The 22242-nt window shown below is 38.3% G+C and overlaps 1 protein-coding gene across 1 annotated transcript in view; it reads left to right on the forward strand.

Annotated features, from left to right (window-relative positions):
- Positions 1-22242, forward strand: part of CTNNA2 (catenin alpha 2) — a 1091309-nt gene that overhangs the window by 1000030 nt on the left and 69037 nt on the right. The window contains exons 14-15 of the mRNA XM_087863625.1: positions 7182-7295; positions 14997-15178. Coding sequence (XP_087719751.1) covers positions 7182-7295; positions 14997-15178 — 296 coding nt within the window. The remainder of the gene's footprint in view (positions 1-7181; positions 7296-14996; positions 15179-22242) is intronic.

Here is a 22242-nt window from a genome sequence, read left to right on the forward strand (position 1 = left end):
AATAGTGTATGTGTGTGTGTGGTGGTGTAAACAGATACATGGGGAGATAAGGAAGGTGACAGTAAAGGGATGAGAATTGGAGGAGAAGGAAAAGAAAGAGTCAGGCTTTTAAACCTGTAACAAATTAGATCATTTTTTTTCCATTACATACTAACTTGTGAAATAAGGTAATAGACCATGAGAATTATGTTTTCAAAGCATTTGACACTAAATCCCACTATCATCCTCAAGACGTATTCCCTCTTTTGCCATTTTTCTGCTTTGTTAGCCTTCACATTTTTGTGACAACCATTCATCTGGGAGGCTGAGGAAGTTTATAGCCATCATTCCTTTATTCATTCATGAGCTGTAAAAAAACATAATTTTAGATAAAATGCCATATCCTTGTTGCATGAAGTGTCATTCCTACATCTCGACATTTCAAATGATTTGATCAGATGGATTTCACACCACTTAAAACTTAAGAAAGAAATGTACAGTATGTACAAATTGTTATTTTTAAAATCCTTCTCCATTCAGCACCCACATGGCTTCATTTTGTACTTAATTTCTTGGTTTGCTTTTTGAGTATAATGATTAAGTCTACTTAAAAAAAAATCCACTGCGCTAAGTTCAAAAGAAAGACAGACAAGTAGAGCTGTTTCTTTCCCAGCAAACCTGGCCATGCCTCCTTCCCTCCAAAGTGTTGATTATACTTTGTAAAAATAAGATATCTTTTTCCCCAAAAAAATAAATGCAGAACAGACCCTGAAGGGTTAAGTTTTCCACCACCTTGCCTCCCAGTGATCAATACATATTTAATGTGCTGTTGGTATCCAGGCATTTTAGGGCAGCTCCAGGCAACCCTCTGAAGTAGACAAAATTATCTTTCCTGTATCCTATCCTCACCTTTCAGAACCCCACTTCTCCCTTGGACCAGGTCTACTCTGCCCCTCTGCCATGAGACTGTTTTTTGTTTGCTTCTTGGTGAGACTTGTCCTTGGTAATCTATCAGCTATGAAGGAATTTTCTAATTACACCAGCATGGTAATTTAAAAAATAAACAGACAAATTTGGCACACCACCATACCGTTGAATCTCATTATTTGCAGTAGTTATAGCCTCTCAAGTTGCTGTGAACATTGAGTTAGAGAGTACTGAAACACTGTTCCCAGGGGAACATCCTTAGGTTCCTGCGAGCCTCTGGTTACATTTTCATCCACTGATCAATATATAACTATGTTTTATGCATGTTTTTGTTTAAAGACACTTTATTTAGTATATATTGTTGACTCATTAACATCGAACTCACAACCAACCTCACTATAACTCATTCCTGAAGGAAGCTCATCTATCACATGCCTTTTCTCTATAAGGCACATCACAACTTTCTTACACTTAGGACCACTAAACAATACTTCAGCACTGTATCGGAAGCCATTGCAAACAGAGAAATCACCAAAAAAGGGCACAAAAAGGCAAAATACGTGGCACTGAATGAATGCAGAATTTTACTTACATACAGTATAAGAGCTGAAACAAAAGGGAAGAACATTGTGCTGTTTGACCTTAGGAGGAAACACACAGGTTAGGTGACTCAAATTTTTTGCCACATTGTACATGTCTGCAAAAAACTACACAAGCATTGATTTGGGTATTAGAAGCTTTTGGGCATGGGTATCTGCAAATAAGGTATCTGCAAATAATGAGGGCCAAGTGTACATTTAGGACACAAAGTTAGACATTTAATATTGGAAATTAAGAAAACTGGGTAGGGTAGAAGGAGGTAATGTCTTGGTGTTAGGATATTTATATTCAAAAAAAACATAAAAAAAAACAATAGTTGCTTCTCATAAGAATAACCTTGAAGACAATCTATGATATCTATATTCTTTTATAATATAATTGGAACGCATTAATTTAGTTTCACATGATACTTTTGAAAGCAGGTCGTGGAAAGAGTTAAGGCCTGATAAAAGTCTAAAGTTTAACTTCATAAATCCCAAACTGTGCCTGAAAGATTCCTTGGAGCATTGCAAGATGTTTTAAAATTTCAAGGGAAACACACAGATGTCTCTCAGATATTATGTGAAATAATAGCTGAAAGCAGCCACGCTTTAAATATTAGGTTGGTGTATTCTTTTAATAACATCCTATAGTTGTGAAGCTGGGTTTTTGGTGGTTGATAAAAAGAAAGCTCAATGGATGTTTGGTTGTATTCCAAGATCTGAGAAGTCATGCAATGTGCAACAGGCACCAGGCACTTGGTTGTTAAGTTTAATCAACTTTATCCATTTTTGTGATCTAACTGCTTAATCAACACAACTTTTAGGTTTGTGGATGTTTTGTTTGTTTTTGTTTTGTTTTGTTTTTAGCTAAGAGGCACCTTGAAATAATTGCTGAGGTGCATTTGAAGCAATAGCGTTTGGGAACCTATGGCTTAAGGGTGTTTTGGCCATTGGCATGCTTGTTTTTATCTCCGTGCTTCAGTTTCCGTATCTGCAAGTGAGGACAGATACTGCCTTAGCTATAAAGTACTAGCCTAGACCTGGCATTTGGTAGGTTCCCAAGAAGTATTTTTCTTTTCTTATCCTGCTGAGATGAAATTTCTTATTACGATCAATTAACGAAATATAATTTGTTAAATACATTAATAATATTATTAAAACTGCAGGGATTGCAGTTACTCATCAGGGCTGGAAAATGAAGAGTTGAAAAGACTTTTGTGACAAAACTGATTTTCCTCTTATAGATTGCTATTATCCAGTTAATTAACAAGGTCCTACAGGGTTCCTAGTTTTGTTTTCCTGTAACTCAAGTAATTAGAAATAACTTCATATGATTTTTCAGAAAAATTCAGTAATTTAGTCTTAGTCATTCATTTATTAAGTATTTGTTGAATGCTTACTAGATTCCCCACACAGTTGGAGGGCCCTGAATGGAAGGATAAACAAAATATAGCATCCTATCTTCAAGAAATTTATATTCCTGTGGTGGGAGACAGAAAATATAATACACAAGGAGATAGAACATGCCAGTTATTGTGCCATGGAGAAAATCGAGGCAGTATAAGGGGATAGACCATAAGGTGGGTATGAGTTTCATGAAGGATGGTCATTGATTAGATGGTATTTGAGAACAGACTTGGAGAAGGAGGAGGAAAGAAGCCATAAAAATATGAGGAAAAATGTGTTCCAGGCAGAGGGAATGGCAGGTGCAGTCTAAGGATCTCATTGAATGAGATGGCAGCCATTGCTGTGTTCTAAGCTGACTTAGCTTGTACAGGGACCGTTACCCTGGCTCTGCTGGAGAGAGTAGAATGTATGGGGAGAAAAACAGAAGTAAGGAGATCAATCAGGAGGCTTCCAGAATAATCCAGGATAGACATGCCAGTGGCCAATCGGTCCTGACTGTGAGGGGATTTTCTTCTACGTTGACTTTAGGAAAATGTAATTGCAGTGGTATAGCTTCCTGTTTGGGAAATCCTTCTTCTTGCATCACCCAAACTCTCCTGTTGCCTCTCCATGTCCTCATCTTTCTGTTCCCAATGAAACTGTCATATACGTTTGAGCCTTTCTTTTAAATGGTCATTAATATATTTTTCAGGTGTCCTAGTGAAACAACTCTAAATCTTTCAGTCTTTTCTCATTTTGCTTCCTTCCAGAAACTGTTGTAGAGAAGACTGAGCATTTGACTGGGAGCCAGAGGAGGGAGATTGTTCCTGTTCTGTCACTGATGTGTGGTGTGACCCTGGACAAGCACATGATGTTCTTGGGCCTCTGTAATAGGCACAAGTTAATCTCATACAGGGGGAGATTTTTAGAAGCCAAATACTTTAATTGTGCCATTTTACAAATAAAACCTACTTTTGCAACCTAACAGTTAGATAATAGACCCAGGGAACCAAGAATAGACCCAAAGTGGTTTTTGATGGTTGTAAAAAGGCCTTCCCTGGGAGCACAGAAAGGCAGAATTGAGGCTTGACCCTCAGTTTCCAGCTTCCAATCCAGTGAATTATACATTTTGGTGATTCTTTTTTACTCTATAAACATTACCTAATGATACAGGTCTTATTATCTCTGGGCCCATTTGCGGACCTTCAGTATTTTTCCATGCCTCCTTTAATGTATGGAGGTCCTTGACTTGACCAACCAAAACATAACACTGCTACTTGTTAAAATGAATAATTCAAAAAATAACAGCATGAGAAGTAGACACATTTACATGCAATTAGCAAACTGCACATGCACAGAACTATTTATATGGGTGGCTTGGATGGGTTTGCTGAATGATTAAGGCACAAGAAAATATTTTAAGCTCATCCATTTGCCTGGTGTTGCTTGTGATGGTTGAAGGCATAGGCTCTGGAAACTCCCTCAGCTTGCTAGGTGTAACACCCTGGAAAACTGACTTAACAACTCTGAGCCTGTTTATACAACTGTAAAATGGGCATTAAATTTTTTGGGGGGGAGGGGCAAAGGGAGAGGGAGAGAGAGAATGTTAAGCAGGCTCTGTGCCCAGCGTGGAGCCTGACGTGGGGCTTGATCCCACAACCCCGAGATCATAACCTGAGCTGAAATCAAGAGTTGGACACTTAACTGGCTGGGCCACCCAGGCACCCTAGGCATTATATTCATTTCATTAGGTTGTTACAAGGATTAAATCCTTTAGCTGAATGCTGGCCCAATGTGGTTGGTAAAAATTATTTCTATTATTATGATTATTGCAGTTGTTATGAGGTATATATTACTTACTATTGAGTTCACTTTTATCATTTACAAAGCATTTCCATATATATTTTATCCTAGAATCCTCAGACAGGGCAAATAGGAATTATCTCCATTTTATGAGTGAGGTGAGAGAGAAGCAGAAAAACTGTAAGCGACTTACTAAAGACACACATTTTATGAATGACAGCGTTAGGCCAAAAACACTCAGATTCCCCGGGTCCACATCCAGGTTATTTATTTATTTTTTTCATTTTTAAACTTTGTTTTGGTTTCTGAGCCCTAGTCACTTGAATGAAAGCTCATCATCATTAACCTTATGTTACCGGGTTGTGTCTGTCATTGACTCATCTGCTCAACCCACAGATCATTGAAATGTTTGGACACAGTACTATAGGCACTGTCATATTTTCCTTTTTTCTATTGAGTGAGGTTTTTCATTTTACTTTTCTTTCTTCTTTTCAAAAACTAATGATGAAAAGCGCTTGCAATCTTGTCATCTCATCTGTCAGCAGAATTTACCAACTTGCTGTAATTGTTCGGCAGTACATTCCAGAAGAGTGAAAAATGAGCAGAGATTATTGTCTCTGTCCACAATGAAAATACAAGCAGTTATTTGAACCAGGTTCTGCCCACCCCACCCCTGCTTTAGTTAATAAAGTATGGGAACAAAACCTCTTTCTTCCCTCTTTCTTTTAATAATTCTGTGAAAGAAAATTGAACATCTGTAGATGACTGAGCGAATATTAATAAGGTTGATGGAGAGAGAGAAGGGAAACAAGAAGGATATGCCAAAACTTGGAAATTACTATGCGTAATGTGATATTGGCATGAAGACCCCATTTTATGCCTGTCTGACCAATCTCAAGGCTTCATCAATAACCACACCTGATTAATTACATGGAGGTAGCCAAAGGAACCAGGAGAATAAATGTGTGCCCTTTTGGATGGGGAATGGGGAATGGGCAACTGCATCATCAGTATTGCTGTGGTCGTCTTCTTGCTTTTTTGAAATACAGAGCCCTGGGAGGTGGTGCTCCTTGTATCAAGGGGCAGTTTGTGGGTGACTGTCAGCTTTCAGTCTAATGACCATTGATCTGAGAAGGTCACACTAGTGCATGGCCTCCCCTTCATGCACCATCCTCACCAACTCTGATTCATCTTCTTAGAATTAACAGAGGATGATAGTCTGCAGTACATGCTGTGTGATTTGGAAGGCTTTGAGCAAGGTGTACCCTCTCGTGCCTGTTTTCTTATCTGTTAAGTGGAGAAAATGGTGTCTACATCATAGAACTGTGAAGAAAACTGTATGAATTAGTATTTGTAAAGTCCTTGAGAAAACTGTGATTGGCACATGAGAAGCACTTAATGTGTGTTACCTACTATAGTCATTAAAGATAGGGAGTACTTTTATTTCTGGGTTTATGGACTAATTCACATATTTTCTCTGACACAGAAGGGACAGGATCTTCATGTAACTACTCACTTGAAAGCCGTTCCGTAGCTCCAGTTCTTACCTGACTTATAATGTGAAAAAGATATACACGTTTGGGTATTTGGATCTAAATTCTAATTCTGTCATTAACTAGTTTAGAGACACTGGGCATGCTGTTTCTCAGAACCTTGGTTTTCTTATCTCTAAAAAGAGAATGATCTTTATTTCACTGTGCTGGTTTTAGCTAAATTGATACTATGTATGAAGAGCTATTTAATCCTTGGTGGTTGTGTAGTGATTGGTAGCTTCACTCTTTAAAAGTGTTTGACTGAGTTGATTTCAAAATCCTAAGTAATGATGATGGCAAACATTTCTTAAATGCCGATTATTTGCCAGACACTTGACACAAAGTACGTTACTTCTTCACAAAAATCATAGAGGAACTTTTATGAACACCAGTTCACAGGGGAGGAAACCAGAGCTAAGAGGATTTTGCTAGTGGTCACACAGGGATTCATATTCAGGCAGTCCTGACTCTGGAGCCTGTAGTCGCAACCTGTACACTATACGGTTTGGTGACCACATCAGATATTTCATCTGGACTAAACATTGACTTGGAGATGATCAATTCTTTTTGCTTATTAAGACCAGAAAAGACTGGGAATAGAGCAAAAAGGGTATTATGGACCAAGTATAGGTACAACTTCTGTTGTTAATGGTGATTTTCTATCTTACAATAGATTTCTTTGGGTGGAAAAACACACAAATATATTTTTCTTAAAATTAGCGTGTCATGTCAAGAGCTAAACAGACTTTTTATACCTACAGGAGGAAGTAATAGAGTGTATTTTTTTAAAAGATAAATTGGAGTAGCTTGGTTTTTCTGACTCCATTACAGCCAATACCATCCTTCATGTAACTGCCCACAAGCTCTCTTTCCTGGGACCTACTTAGCTTTTGCAGCCACAAAGTGTATGGGTGGGGTTGAAGATTATCAATTTAAAATATGCTGATTCTTCTCTTTTCCTTTATACCTTTAGACCCCAGAAGAACTAGAAGATGATTCTGACTTTGAGCAGGAAGATTATGATGTGCGTAGCCGGACAAGTGTTCAGACTGAGGACGACCAGCTCATTGCGGGGCAGAGTGCGCGGGTGAGTGGACATCTAGGACTTGGGTTTCATGCACTGGGGCTATGTACACCAGATTGGTTTGAGGGGATTTCTGATCCAGGGTCTTGGAATCCCAGAGATTTATAGCTCAGAAATCTGTGCTTTCATCTGTGGTTGTTCTTAGCAATTCATATTTTATACAGTGGAAATAACCACCACTGCTAATGATTTCTGTTAACTCCATTCTCTCTCCATCACTTGAAACTTAGCAGCCACATAATGCAAACAGCTTAGGAGTATAGTGGATTTTGTTTGGTTTGGGATCATGACTAGATGGTTCAACAGCTAGACGGCACAGGAATGCTCAGATCTTGCTTTGGCACAGACACCATAGTGCCGCTTGAAGTCACCAAGCTTGTTAACACAAGAGGCAATGACAAGTGGAAACTTAGAGTACTACTTTGTTAATAGCTGGGCAGTTACTATTCCATACTCTGATGAATAAGACCACATCTTTGAAATTGGTTCAAGGACTTCAAAATAGAAGCAGAACTCCCCCACCCCCTCCACAATGCCTACTATGGCAAGGGCAGTAGCCCTAGATCTGTCTGCCATATGATAGAAAAAGAAATTATTGAGATATACTAGAAATATGCCAGCTTAAGGCATGGAGCAGGAAGCAGCAGAACACTCCATGACACACTCTGCCAACACAAGTGTTTCAAAGAGGATTCTGACCAGTTCTATTAACTGTATCTCCTTGAGGGTAGATGCAGGTAATCAAGGTAGGTGTCGGGAGATTAAATCCCTGGGGATTACAAAAGGAGGTGAGATTCTCCTCCCTTTAAAGTTTCAGTTTTTATAGGGTAAAAACAATCCCATTATAGATTGTGGTCTTATTATATTCTCATTAGAATTACTTTCTAATTCTCTATTAAGTTTTACTTAAGAGAAAATAATGTAGAGGAAGCATGAATTTGAGAAAGAGATGGTAATTTAGAATAGTGGCTAGGAAACCCCAGAAAACTCCTACTGGTTTAGGAATTGTGAAAGAAGAGTAGGAAGAGCCAGTCAGAGGTTAAAATAAAGAGAACTCAAAGACTAAGCCTTATGTTGGGTCAAGAAAATCTTTGTGCTAAAACCTAATTTATCTTTCATGCTTTATGTCCTGATAGTCTCATGCAACAATGAAATGATTCACAAGATACAGGTGGACGTTGATAGGGAAAATGTGAGGGTAAAAGCCAGAATATTAAAGATGCACCGGCTTTGATTTCAGACAGACTTGGTTTTGAATTGTCAGGAGTGGAGTGAGGACCATGCTCCATTACATGTTGCTTAATTTCTCTGGGCTTCAGTCCTATTATCTGTAAAATGTGAATAATAGACTTACTTGATAGGATTCTTTTGAGGTTTAATTACTTAATATTTGTAAAATAATGAACACAATACCTGACATACATTAAATGCTCAATAAAGGGTGACTGAAAATTGTCATCCCTTGGAAGATTAATTATTTTGGATCACAGATTGGTCACAGTAGAAAAGTACACAAAAGAATATGAAGCCCCCCACTTGGAAGATCTTTCGTAGACTCTACCACCACCCCCCGCCATTGAAAACTAAGAAGTTCATTAAGTTGAGAGGCTTTTGAGCCTGTATTGGCATAACACTAAATCAATTCATCCATCAAGTCAGTTCATCTTCAAAATTAAGTAAAACCAGCATTTTTATGTCAATGATAACGGGCAAATTTGAGTACTTCACCCAAACATTAATCATTTCAAAGTCAATTTGATTGACTGACTGCAACTCGGTATTGATACAGCCCAGTATCCGTTGACTTGTTTTCTCAAAGACCAAGACGTATTGTACAATCCTTATCGTACTTTATAATCACCATCTTGTCAGAATGGCATGATCAGTCCCACCTCTTACCAGGAAGAATGCAGTCCCATTGTACTTCCATTCCATGCATCTTACGATAGATATGAAGTCAATTAATATGGGTGGGAACAAAAATCAGGTAGAACCTGGCTATATCATCTATGATTTTTTCACCCGATAGGTGAAAAGACTATAGTCTTTTTTGAAAGATTTTTCAGCATGAATTATGCACATGGTCCAGGATAGTAAGAACACAGTACCCCTATAATCCAGCACTTGCTGATTTGTCTTTGAGATCCATCATGTGGTCAGTGTGATTAACTTGCAGCAGACAGCATTAGTTATTGAGTCAGCCTATTTTAGCCTGTAATTATATGATGACAAATCAGAGACCTAGAATTATGGCTGTAAGTTGGAAATAAGAGGGTGCATTGAATTGCTGAGATGACAGATGGTCGAACTTTTGACCAGAGAAGTATGTTAACTTGGTCAAAATTGTGAAGGAGGCGAAAGTTGTCTTTGACAGAGGTGGTCGCTCTTTGCAGCAGCCAGTCCTTCCCTTATGTTAATGGACTCACTTTGTGTTCTCATTCAGATAAATTCTTCCTCTCTGAAAAGGGTAAATTAATCTAAAAGGAGGTTAAAGTAGGACAAAAGCTTTTAGTATCCACTCTAGCATTTCTCCCAAACTCTGAAATTAGAGTGCTTATTTCCTTTCTGTGTCCCTATCTGCTGCTTCTCTACAGCGCTTTATGGGAGAGGGAGAGGCAGAGAGTGGTCATACCCTGGTCTGATAAAACATAGAAGTAATCAGACCTTATGATCCTAGACATGACATTTTATAAACTGTTCCTTCACAGGTTGATGTCGTTAAAATTGGTCAGCAACAGCTCTTGGACACTTAACCTTGGTGATAGAATATGTTATTTGGAGTCACACAGACCTGATTTTAAATATGGGCTTGGCCAGGCAGTATGATTTTGGGCAACCTTCTTAACCTCCCCATGCCTTATCCCGTGTGTGTGTGTTTGTGTGTGTGTGTGTGTGTGTATGCACAACATTCTACCTCATGATGTCGTTAGGAGAGCTACATGGTGAAACGTATCACAAGATGTATAACATACTGTCAAGTTGACAAAGAAGATGATGATGAGGCTTATAGCATAAGGTAGTTCTTCATTACAAGGCCGGTCAAATAATTTAACCTGCAAGAGCATGGACAATTTAGGAAACCATGGTAGTTTTTACTTGGCTTAATGGGACAATTACCTCAAGTTTCCTATTTACTTCATGTTCTGAGACTGGTAAAAGTCAAAATACCCACACTTTAACTACTTACATTTATTATTCTGCTTTAAAACCAAGTGAATAGAAATGGACACTGTGAGTTTGAGTCCTTTTAATCATTATTTATAAACATTCATGTACTTGAAGCCTAAATGTTAGACTCTTGCTCTAGTTTAAGGAACTAACACTTGTCAGTTTGGAAGCCTGTAGACTTCAAATGTCATTTTTCTCTTTGAGATTGGAAAAATAATCATATCAAAAGCTCCTGAGATTTAGATTGAAGAAAAGATTCTGGACTAAGGAATTATTGGCTTGTTTCAGTGATTTATACTTTCATTTAATGAGCAGAGTTTATAACTTCAATCACACACACACAAGAATGGTTGGCTGTTCAGAGGAAAGGCTGGGAGCCTGGGGTGGGGCGCAGGAAATTTTGTGGATTCAAGTCTCTGATGCAACAACTTGGGGCCCCAGATCAGCCAGATCAACAATCTGTAGAGCTGTGCTTGACTACTGTGCATAGAAGCAGCAGAAACTCTCAGACCACCCCAGGTGATCATCATCAGAGAAACAGAAAAGCTGATTTGTTCCCTTTCCTCTTGGCCATGAAAATCACTTTTCTCATGTTCGCTTAGTTTGAGGGAAGGAATGATTGCATGTTACATATTTTGTATTTAACTTGATGTGAATGTAGCCAGCCTCTATTTTTTTTTCTAGCTAGAACGACTTTAATGTGTTAACATTTCAAACTGCTGAGTTACATTGATAAGACCTAATAAAACTCATGTGTTGAATTTTAATTTGATTAACTTGCAAATTTCTCAGTTTGTGATCTACTGTTTATAGATAACCTTTTTTTAAAAATTCCAGTTTCAGATAAGGTCAATTATGAATTTTTAAAAGTCAGGAGCATTTTAAGAATATTTAGGAAAAGACTTTGGCTCATCAATAGCTACATAAGCAGAAACAAATGTAATGACACTTGCACCCAAGTCACACACCATTAAGTGCATTACGCGGGTCGAGCACCCCTAGAGTCAAAATAACATCTTCTTTTGCAAATCTGCTTTGAAAGGGCCATTTTTTTCTTCAGAATTGTGCCCTTAGAAAATGTTTGTCAGTTCTGGTAAATTCTCTTGAACTGTGTTGATGCAGTGAGTGGAAAAATGGTTACACAGTCAATCAAAAGATATTTATTGAGCTTCTATTCTTTGCAGGATGCTGAAGCCTCCACCCTAAGGAAGCTCAGAAGTCAGAAGTAGGGCATTAGTAGGAATTAGAGAGTAGAGCAAGGCAATTAGTACTCAAATCCTAAATTATACAGTTGAAGCTCAACGTGATCTAGTTGAAAGATAAGTGTACACCCTTCAATGCACAAATTAACTCTTTTGAGACAATGAAAGCTTATTGCTTTCCGACTGGGTATTGAATGTAGAGTCTGGAGGTCTGCAAGGTAGTTTCCCAGATTCTTCTACAGAGAAGTACCTAGTGAATGGCTTAAATGATGGTGGTGAGGACTTGTGAGGTCTAAGTAAAACATGATCATCAGCTTTTTGTGAGGAGGACAGATTAATGCAGGATAGCATAAGATTATCAGACAAGGATGCTTCAGGAAAAAAGTCCATATTTAACTTCTGCAAATCCAAATCTATCTCAAATGCATTGGAATAGCTGTCTAGTTATTAGTACAATATTGTACAGGTGAGTTTGTAACCAACTCTTTGGTTACATATTAACCACCTTTTTTGATGTAGTTTTTAAAATACTTTAAAATATTTTCCACTCTACTGTGTTTTAAATGCTTAAACTATAGTGTTTGTACCAGTCTGGCTTTTTAAATATGGATCGTAATTTCTGTATATACACATTCACACACTTATACATATACATACACATACACAGAGACTCACGAGCTAGTTATACAAAGTCACACACATACATGCATGGAAGTTAGTAAACATGGCTGTGTAGTAGTAAGATGTATCCGTGCAGTTAATAGCTCAGGGACACCTTCATACAAATCAAAGACACCCCTTACTCTGGCAGATAAAGCCTCATCTCTGGGTTGCTCAGCCTGGTGAACAATGCTTGTGATTTCAGCAACCCTTGCCCCACTGGGATGGGATCATTGTGCAGTGTCTAACCTGTGCGGTTGTGATGGTGATCTAGTTGTGCTCGATAGTTAATTATGGTGTTAGCTGACCTGGGTTTGAATCTTATTCCTACAACTTATTAGTTGTGTAATATTGAGAATGTAATTTCTCTGGGCCTTAGTATCATCATTAATAAGATAGGGGTTATAATAGTATTCCTCTTGTAGAGTGATTAATTAAGTTTTTTATATACATAAGCCTCTTAGCACACTACCTGGTATATATTTCTGTACTCTGTCAATCTTCTGTTTATGCATTGGCACATAGACTCTGGGCCTACACAGACCTGGGCAACTAGGTAATAAGCTAGAGAGGTAGCTGGAAAGGAAAACTAATACAGACATAATGATAATATATTAGCAGTAATCCCATATATGCTTTCATTTTTTTTGACAAAACACATTCATTATTTCATTTGATGTCCACCAAAACACTTAGAGGTAGTTACTTACTATTCTTACATCTGAAGAAGTTAAGAATATGATCCAGTAGCAAGTAGGTCTTACCCTAAGTCAGTGACAGAGCCCATTGAGCCCAGTTTTTTCGAGCTTATGTCCATTGATATTTTTATTAGAAATCAACTATCTTGGGTAGGGGGATGGAGTAATTGGGTGATGGGCATTAAGGAGGGCACTTGATGTAATGAGCACTGGGTGTAATATGCAACTGATGAATCACTAAATTCTACCCCAAAACTATATGTTAACTAACTTGAATTTAAAAAAAAAAAACAAAACAAAACAAAAAAAAGGAAATCAACTACCTTTCCTTCCAACAATTCATTTACATTGGGAGGAGCTTTCTAATTAAGAAAGCAGAGTTTTCTTGTATGAGTCACTTTACTTGTCCTTTGCAAAAGCTGTAAGTTCCCCAAATCATGCTCTCTTTGGTGAGTACACATATCCCAGAACCAGAGGGCTACTAGTGCTGTCATATTTATCCACATGCTCCTCTCTCTGAATCAGGTTGCACATGGTTCTAAGTCGATGCAATGATGTGACGCCAAACATGGCATTCAGGGCTTGCTACATACCTGGTGTTTAACAAATACAATTGATTGTCTTTATTTGTGGTACTTACATTCTGTAAAGTCACCATGAACACTTAATTAGCAACTGTGGAGTCATTGCTTCCAGAGGAAATAGAGGGTTAGGTTCCTGAGAGCTGCTAGTCTCAACATTTTGTTTCAACCAATCAATAAATAATCTTGCTTAATGAATATTTCTTTACAGATACTTTATTTTATAGTTTTGATTCATTATTGTTGAACTCATGGCCAAGAGCACTATAGCTCCTGCCTGCATGAAGCTTATGCATGTATGTTTTTCCATAAGGCCCATCACAGCCTCTCTGCTTAGGGACACTAGGCAGCGCTTGAGCCCTTTGGTTGGGGGCTAGGTTAAACAGCAAAATTACCAATAAAGAGCACAAAGATGTGGGAAATGTGGCACCAAACAGACCACAGAAAGGACACTTGTTTAGTGCTGAAACAAGAAGGCAGGGAATTCGTTGTTCAACCACATCTGGGAACAGGCTTGTCCGGTGACTCTGTTTTTCTGCAACTCTGTGCCTGTCTGTGAATGACCAAAAGCACCACCAGTATCGATGTTAGGGTTGCCAATAAATTTTAGAGAGTAGGAGAATTTGTAAATAAAGAGTCCATGAATGACAAGAATCAGCTGTAGTTCTTGCTTTTCTACATTCCCTTACCTGGCAACTGTTGAAAGTCAACATTTGCTTCCTAAGCCTACATTTTATCCCACCACAACTTCTTCTACGTACTTCTAGGCTCTGCGGGGAGCTATGGTTATCTCAGGATTTCCACAGAGGAGGTGGAAGAGGGCTGAGAATAGGTATGCCATCCCTGAAATGCCCTGGGTCACGGGATTGTTTGTTGTCTAACCATGGATTCCTTCATTAGTACTCATGGAAAGTCTCCCCACCCCACCCCACTTGGATGCTCAGATATTATTTAAAATTCCTCTCCTTCCCAGAGACAGAAAGCCTTTTTTATTTTTTATTTTTTTCCTTCTCTGAACAGATTTCAGTGTTGAAAGAGGTGCATTCTTTCATCTGGTAAAAGTTTCCTGAGACCAAATATAAAAATTGTCAAGAATAGATTCTTTTGAACAAACATATGTCATCAAAGCGACACAGAAGTTCTGTTACTGTCAGTGTGCACGTACCTTTTGGATCTCTCTATTTTCTGTGTATAGGAATAGGGACAGGGATTTAGGGGACTTTACCAGGCTGCGCTTTTGCCTTCCTAGGAATGGAGAAAACGTACTTTCTGGAATGGTGGGCAGCCTGTAAACCTTGCCAGGGTCTGGCTTTGCTATTAGCTTGAGGCAGAGTCAACCTACTGACTGTATTTACTTTGTCACCGTTAGTCACACTGTTTCTGTAACCCACACAGGCCATCATGGCGCAGCTACCGCAGGAGGAGAAGGCAAAAATAGCTGAGCAGGTGGAGATATTCCACCAAGAGAAAAGCAAGCTGGATGCCGAAGTGGCCAAATGGGATGACAGCGGCAATGATATCATTGTGCTGGCCAAGCAGATGTGTATGATCATGATGGAAATGACAGACTTCACCAGGTGAGGCCCAGGGACAGGAAGATGATTTTCTCATTAAACCCAGAAGTGTAACAGTGTATGTTAGCCTGTGAAAGCCTGCTGAAAAATTGAAATGCTACGTCAAAGCAAGGTGGTGGTATTATAAAATTTACATGTGTAAGTCAAAACGATCTGGACCTAATTAGCAGATCGTCGAGGAGGACAGATTCATTTTTGTGATTATTATTGTTTTAATTATCCGAAGTCAGTCACAAAATCTAACCCCTGGGGGTTTAGTGACTCATTTCTGTTCTGTGCTGTTTTGCAATGTATTTAAATACCGTTTTGAAGATAAAGGGAAGGATTTGTTCGTATCCCTTTGGGAAAAAAGTGTGTCGAGACGTGTGTGTGTGTGTGTGCATCTATACATGTAATAGTCTGAATGATAGGTCATGATCTAGCATTAATTTCAACTCATGTTTTACCTTTGCATATAAAGCATCAGGTTCAATAATCTGATTCCATAATTTTGACAGGCAAATTAAAAATTGTATAATTTTTATTCCCTTTTGCTCTAAGCGCTGCTTTTAATAAATCAAGAGACCAGTCAGGATTTTAGCAGGAGCCTTTTCTTTACCAGGGCTCATTGCTGTTTCTGCCACTGCAAATTTAATCTCCTCCTTAAAGGGAGGTGACGTTTCTGCCCTTCCTACTACACAAAGGGCAAATCAAGGGAGAGCAAAGCTCAAGGAAAAAAAAAATCCCTGGATTTTGAAGCTGAATGCCAGGTGATTTTGGACCAGCCTCTTACTGTCTTTGTTTATTTTGCAAAACAGGGAAATAATACTTTTCTTATCAACTTCACAGGAAAGTACTGAAATCCAAAGGGGTAATGCAGTTGTAAATTATGTTGCTATACAGATGTAAGCTATCACTTTACTGTAATCCTCCCCAAACACAAATACACATGAGCAGAAATGCTTTAATGATTAAACATGATATTGGTTAATAAGACTATGTAAGATATATGGCAATGTCAGAATATCACCTCGTGGGTGACAGTAGTGTTAATGATTATTGAATGCTTATAATAAGAGAAGGCTACAATTGATTTTAGGCTATAATAAAATATAGAATATTTCTGCTTCACCCCCCTTATCCTTTGCCTCTGGCCAATATATACTAATGACATTGCTGGGCCCTTTCTCTAAATATTTTTAAATTGTTTTTGACTTCAGCGGAATTACTTTAGTGTTATGAGGGTGACCTTTGAGACTTTTAAATGTCATTGTATTCATTAGAAGTTCAAATTCATACATTTGGTTAGTCTTTGTTGGCTTCACAGATTTATTTCACACACAAAAAATAATAGTAGGAAAAAACAGCCTGAGCCATTATTTAAGTCTGAACTTACCACGAATCAGACTATCCTGGCAGCCTCAGTCATTGCTTTTTTCTAGGCCTGTGATGACTTAATTTGCTTGCTTTCAACATTGTATTAGTATTTTATCTGATGGATATTATGCAATCCATTAATAACATCACTTGAACAAATAATCTCATTAGTTTAAAGTGAATAATGAATCTAGTCAAGTTGCTAGTTTAGATCAAAAGGACGTTTTATAATGCTCCAGATTATATATAACTGTGGTCAAGGAAGAGAGATAGATATGCGGGGGTCTTGTTAGATGATGTTAAATAAAACAGACTTTCTATTAGTCAAAGTACAGTTTTAAAAGTGAAAAGAAGGCCACTTCAATTTCCTAGGGATTGTGTATAATCACTTTATGCTGATTTGAGTAATGAAATGTCTAGAACGCTACTGGTTATCATTTTTTCCCACAGCCTCATGAGTAGTTTCGTGCCTCTTTGCGAGGGCAAAGGGAGGAGCACGGTAATTAATGACGAGAGAAACAGAAGAGGGCATGCATTGGAAATAGAACACGGGAGGCTGAGCTTGTGCTGCTGCCCTTCTGCCTATATCTGCAGAGCCTCTTCCTTGGCAAAGAGGAAGTCAACTTGAGCCTTTTTTTTTTTTTTTTTTTTTTTTTTTTTGTGGACTGTCATATGAGTTCCCTCCATTTAACCATATGCATTATTATTATTGCCCTTGCATTTTCTGCTTCAAGGAGGAATAATTTCAGCTGTACACCTCTAAGGAGCCCTATGTACTATATTCTCTATTTAAAGGAAAGGAGATAGCTGGTTAGGAATCAAAACTTGATTCTTCTTCTCAAATCATGTGTTTAAATGGCATCTGGGGGCAAAAAAATACCCTTGCATTTATTATCTTGTTGTTTCATTCTTATCAGTAGCTAACTCATTAATTTGATTCAGTAATCTCAATGATATGCACTCCATTATTATTAAAATTGGAGAGGTTCTGCCTCATTATTTGTGAAATAACTTCTTCATGGAGGATAAAGTTGATTATGCCTCATGTCTCTTTCCTCTTCAGTTCTTGACTTCTATCTCATGGGCAGGGGCAGAAGCACTGTCCTGCAGAGGGTGAATCCATGTTTCTGATGTCATTCTTGGGAAGAAATAGCATGTACCAGTCTTCCGTCCCAATAACATAAGGTGTGCAGATGGCCACAGCTCAGAAAAGAAATCCAAGTTTAATTGTATAGCGAGGAACAAAGCTGTCTTTTGAGACCAACTGTAACTTCTGATCTTTAAGGAAAGGGATTTAGGCTAAGAAAAGTGACTTTTCAGGGTACAGTCGATGTAAAATACTGAGCACTGGGCTCAAAAAACACGTAATCACCCCACTCTTCCCAAACTTAGTTTCTGCCTTAGTGCTGATGCTCAGTACCTCAGCCAAGGCGTCATCTGACTGGCCTTTCAGTTCCAGTTCTTGACACTTTCTGTTCATTCCAAGTCATGTCTGGTCATTAAAGGGCAACCATCTGCCTCCCTTTACACCAACACCCTCATTAGTTCTTCTGTTCATAGAAAAAAATAAAAATATTGAGTTTGCTATACAATGCCTACCTTTTAAAAAATTCTTTATTGAAATATAGTTGACACATCGTACTACATTAGTTTCAATTGTACAACATGATGATTTGACAATTCTATATACTGTTATGCTCACCACAAGTGTAGCTACCATCTATCACCGTACGATGGTGTTATGGTACCACTGTCTCTATTCCCTATACTGTGCCTTTCATCCCCATGCTTTATTTATTCCGTAACTGGAAGCCTGTATCTCCGTCTCATCTTCATCCATTTTACCGGTACCCCCATCCCCTCTCCTCCCTGGCAACCATCACTATATTATTTATGTATCTCCTTCTGATGTGTGTGTGTGTGTGTGTGTGTGTGTGTGTGTGTGTATGTGTGTTTTAGATTCCATCTATAAGGAAAATCATAAGATGTTTGGCTTTCTCTGACTTCACATAGCATGATACCCTCAAGGTCCATCCATGCTCTAGCAAATGGCAAGATCTCATTCATTTTTATGACTCAGTAGTACTTCAGTGTGTGTGTGTGTGTGTGTGTGTGTGTGTGTGTGTGTGTGTGTGTGAGACAGAGAGAAAGAGACATTATTCATTCATCTATTGATGGACACTTGGTTTGCTTCCATATCTTGGCTATTGTGTATAATGTTGCAATAAACATAGGGGTGCATATATCTTTTTGAATTAGTATTTTCATTTTTCTTTGAGTAAATACCCAGTAGGAAAATTATAGGACTATAGGGTATTTATATTTTTAATTTTTTTTTTAGAAGCTTCCATACTGTTTTCTGTAGTGGCTGCACCAATTTACATTCCCACCAACAGTGCACATCCAAACCAGCACTAGTTATTTCTAGTGTTTTTGATTCAAGCCTTCTGGTAAGTGTAAGGCTATATCTTACTGTGGTTTTGGTTTCCATTATTGTGATGATTAGCAATATAGAGCATGTATTCATATGTCTGTTGGCCATTTGTATGTCTTTTTATTTTATTTTTTTTAATGTTTTTTTTATTATGTTAGTCACCATACAGTACATCCCTGGTTTTTGATGTAAAGTTCAATGATTCATTAGTTGCATATAACACCCAGAGCACCATGCAATACGTGCCCTCCTTAATACCAATCACCAGCCTATCCCATTCCCCCACCTTCCTCCCCTCTGAAGCCCTCAGTTTGTTTCTCAGAGTCCATAGTCTCTCATGCTTCATTCCCCCTTCTGATTATCCCCCCTTTCTTTATCCCTTTCTTCCCCTACCGATCTTCCTAGTTCTTATGTTCCATAGATGAGAGAAACCATATGATAATTTTCTTTCTCTGCTTGACTTATTTCACTTAGCATTATCTCCTCCAGGGCCGTCCATGTTGCAGCAAATGTTGAGAAATCGTTCGATAGCTGAGTAATATTCCATTGTATATATGGACCACAACTTCTTAATCCAGTCATCTGTTGAAGGGCATCTCAGTTCCTTCCACGATTTAGCTATTGTGGACAATGCTGCTATGAACATTGGGGTGCATATGGCCCTTCTCTTCACTACGTCTGTATCTTTGGGGTAAATACCCAGTAGTGCAATGGCTGGGTCATAGGGTATCTCAATTCTTAACTTTTTAAGGGACCTCCACACTGTTTTCCAGAGTGGCTGGAAATGCAAGTGGCCAACTTGCATTCCCACCAACAATGTAGGAGGGATCCCCTTTCTCCACATCCTCTCCAACAATTGTTGTTTCTTGCCTTGTCAATTTTTGCCATTCTAACTGGCGTAAGGTGGTATCTTAGTGTGGTTTTGATTTGAATTTCCCTGATGGCTAATGATTTTGAACATTTTTTCATGTGTCTGTTAGCCATTTGTATGTCATCATTGGAAAAGTGTCTGTTCATATCTTCTGCCCATTTTATGATTTGTTTATTTGTTTCTCGCGTATTGAGTTTGAGAAGTTCTTTTTAGATCTTGGATACCAGTCTTTTATCTGTAGTATCATTTGCAAATATTTTCTCCCATTCTGTGGGCTGCCTCTTAGTTTTTTTGACTGTTTCCTTGGCTATGCAGAAGCTTTTTATCTTGATAAAGTCCCACAAGTGCATTTTATCTTTTGTTTCTCTTGCCTTTGGAGATGTGTCATGAAAAAGTTGCTTTGGCCGATGTTGTAGAGGTTGCTGCCTATGTTCTCCTCTAGGATTTTGGTGGATTCCTGTCTCACATCGAGGTCTTTCATCCATTTGGAGTTTATCTTTGTATATGGTGTGAGAGAGTGGTCAAGTTTCATTCTTTTGCCTGTAGCAGTCCAATTTTCCCAGCACCATTTATTGAAGAGACTGTCTTTTTCCCACCAGATGTTTTTTCCTGTTTTATCGAAGATTAGTTGCCCAAAGAGCCGAGGGTCCATTTCTGGGTTCTCTATTCTGTTCCATTGGTCTATGTGTCTATTTTTGTGCCAGTACCATGCTGTCTTTGTGATCACAGCTTTGTAGTACAGCTCGAAATCCGGCATTGTGATGCCCCCGGCTTTGTTTTTCCTTTTCAACAGTTCCTTGGAGATTCGGGGTCTTTTCTGGTTCCATACAAATTTAAGGACTATTTGTTCCAGTTCTTTGAAAAATGTCATTGGTATTTTGATCGGGATAGCATTGAAAGTGTAGATCGCTCTGGGTAGCATGGACATTTTAACTATGTTAATTCTTCCGATCCATGAGCATGGAATATTTTTCCATCTTTTTGTGTCTTCTTCAATGTCCTTCAGGAGTGATTTATAGTTTCTAGAATATAGATCCTTTACATCTCTGGTTAAGTTAATTCCAAGGTAACGTATGATTTTTGGTGCTATTGTAAATGGGATGGTTTCCCTAATTTGTCTTTCTTCAGTCTTATTATTTGTGTATAGAAATGCAACTGATTTCTGAGCATTGATTTTGTATCCTGCCACATTACTGAATTGCTCTATAACTTCTAATAATTTGGGAGTGGATTCTTTTGGGTTTTCCATATAGAGTATCATGTCATCTGTGAAGAGAGACAGTTTGACGACTTCTTTGCCGATTTGGATACCTTTTATCCCTTCTTGTTATCTGATTGCTGTTGCAAGGACTTCTAGTACTATGTTGAATAATAGTGGCGAGAGTGGGCATCCTTGTCATGTTCCTGATCTTAAGGGAAAGGCTTCCAGCTTTTCCCCATTGAGAATGATATTTGCTGTAGGCTTTTCATAGATGGTTTTTATGAGATTGAGGAATGTACCCTCTATCCCTACACTCTGAAGGGTTTTAATCAGGAAAGGATGCTGTTTTTGTCAAATACTTTTTCTGCATCAATTGAGAGGATCATATGGTTCCTGAGTCTTTGCTTGTTGATATGATGTATCACGCTGATCGTTTTGCGAATGTTGAACCACGCTTGCATCCCAGGGATGAATCCCACTTGGTCATGATGGATAAGCCTTTTAATGTACTGTTGGATTCTATTAGCCAGGATCTTGTTGAGGATTTTGGCATCCATATTCATTAGGGAAATCGGTCTGTAATTCTCCTTTTTGATGGGGTCTTTGCCTGGTTTGGGGATCAAGGTAATATTGCCCTCTTAGAATGAGTTTGGTAGCTTTCCTTCTGTTTCTATTTTTTGAAATAGCTTTAGGAGAATAGGTATTATTTCTTCTTTGAATGTTTGGTAGAATTCCCCACGAAAACCATCCTGTCCTGGAGTTTTGTTTTTTGGAAGGTTTTTTATCACTGTTTCAATCTCTCCATAATTAATTGGTCTGTTTAAATAATCAATTTCTTCCTGTTTCAGTCTTGGTAGTTTATAGGTTTCCAGGAAGTCCTCCATCTCTTCCAGATTGCTTAATTTATTGGCATAAAGCTGCTGATAAAAGTTTCTAATAATCCTTCCAATTTCATTGGTGTTGGTTGTGATCTCTCCTTTTTCATTCATAATTTTATTAATTTGGGTCCTTTCTCTATTCTTTTGGATAAGTCTTGCCAGTGGTCTGTCAATTTTATTGATTCTTTCAAAGAACCAGCTTCTAGTTCTGTTGATCTGCTCTACTGTACTCCTGGTTTCTAATTCATTGATTTCTGCTCTAATCTTGAACAACTGCTTTCTCATGCATGGATTAGGCCTGTCCCTTTGTTGCTGTCCCAGCTTCTT

This window comes from Ursus americanus, chromosome 7, assembly GCF_024610735.1.
Source record: "Ursus americanus isolate L20-20 chromosome 7, mUrsAme1.1.p, whole genome shotgun sequence".
Lineage (NCBI taxonomy): Eukaryota > Metazoa > Chordata > Mammalia > Carnivora > Ursidae > Ursus > Ursus americanus.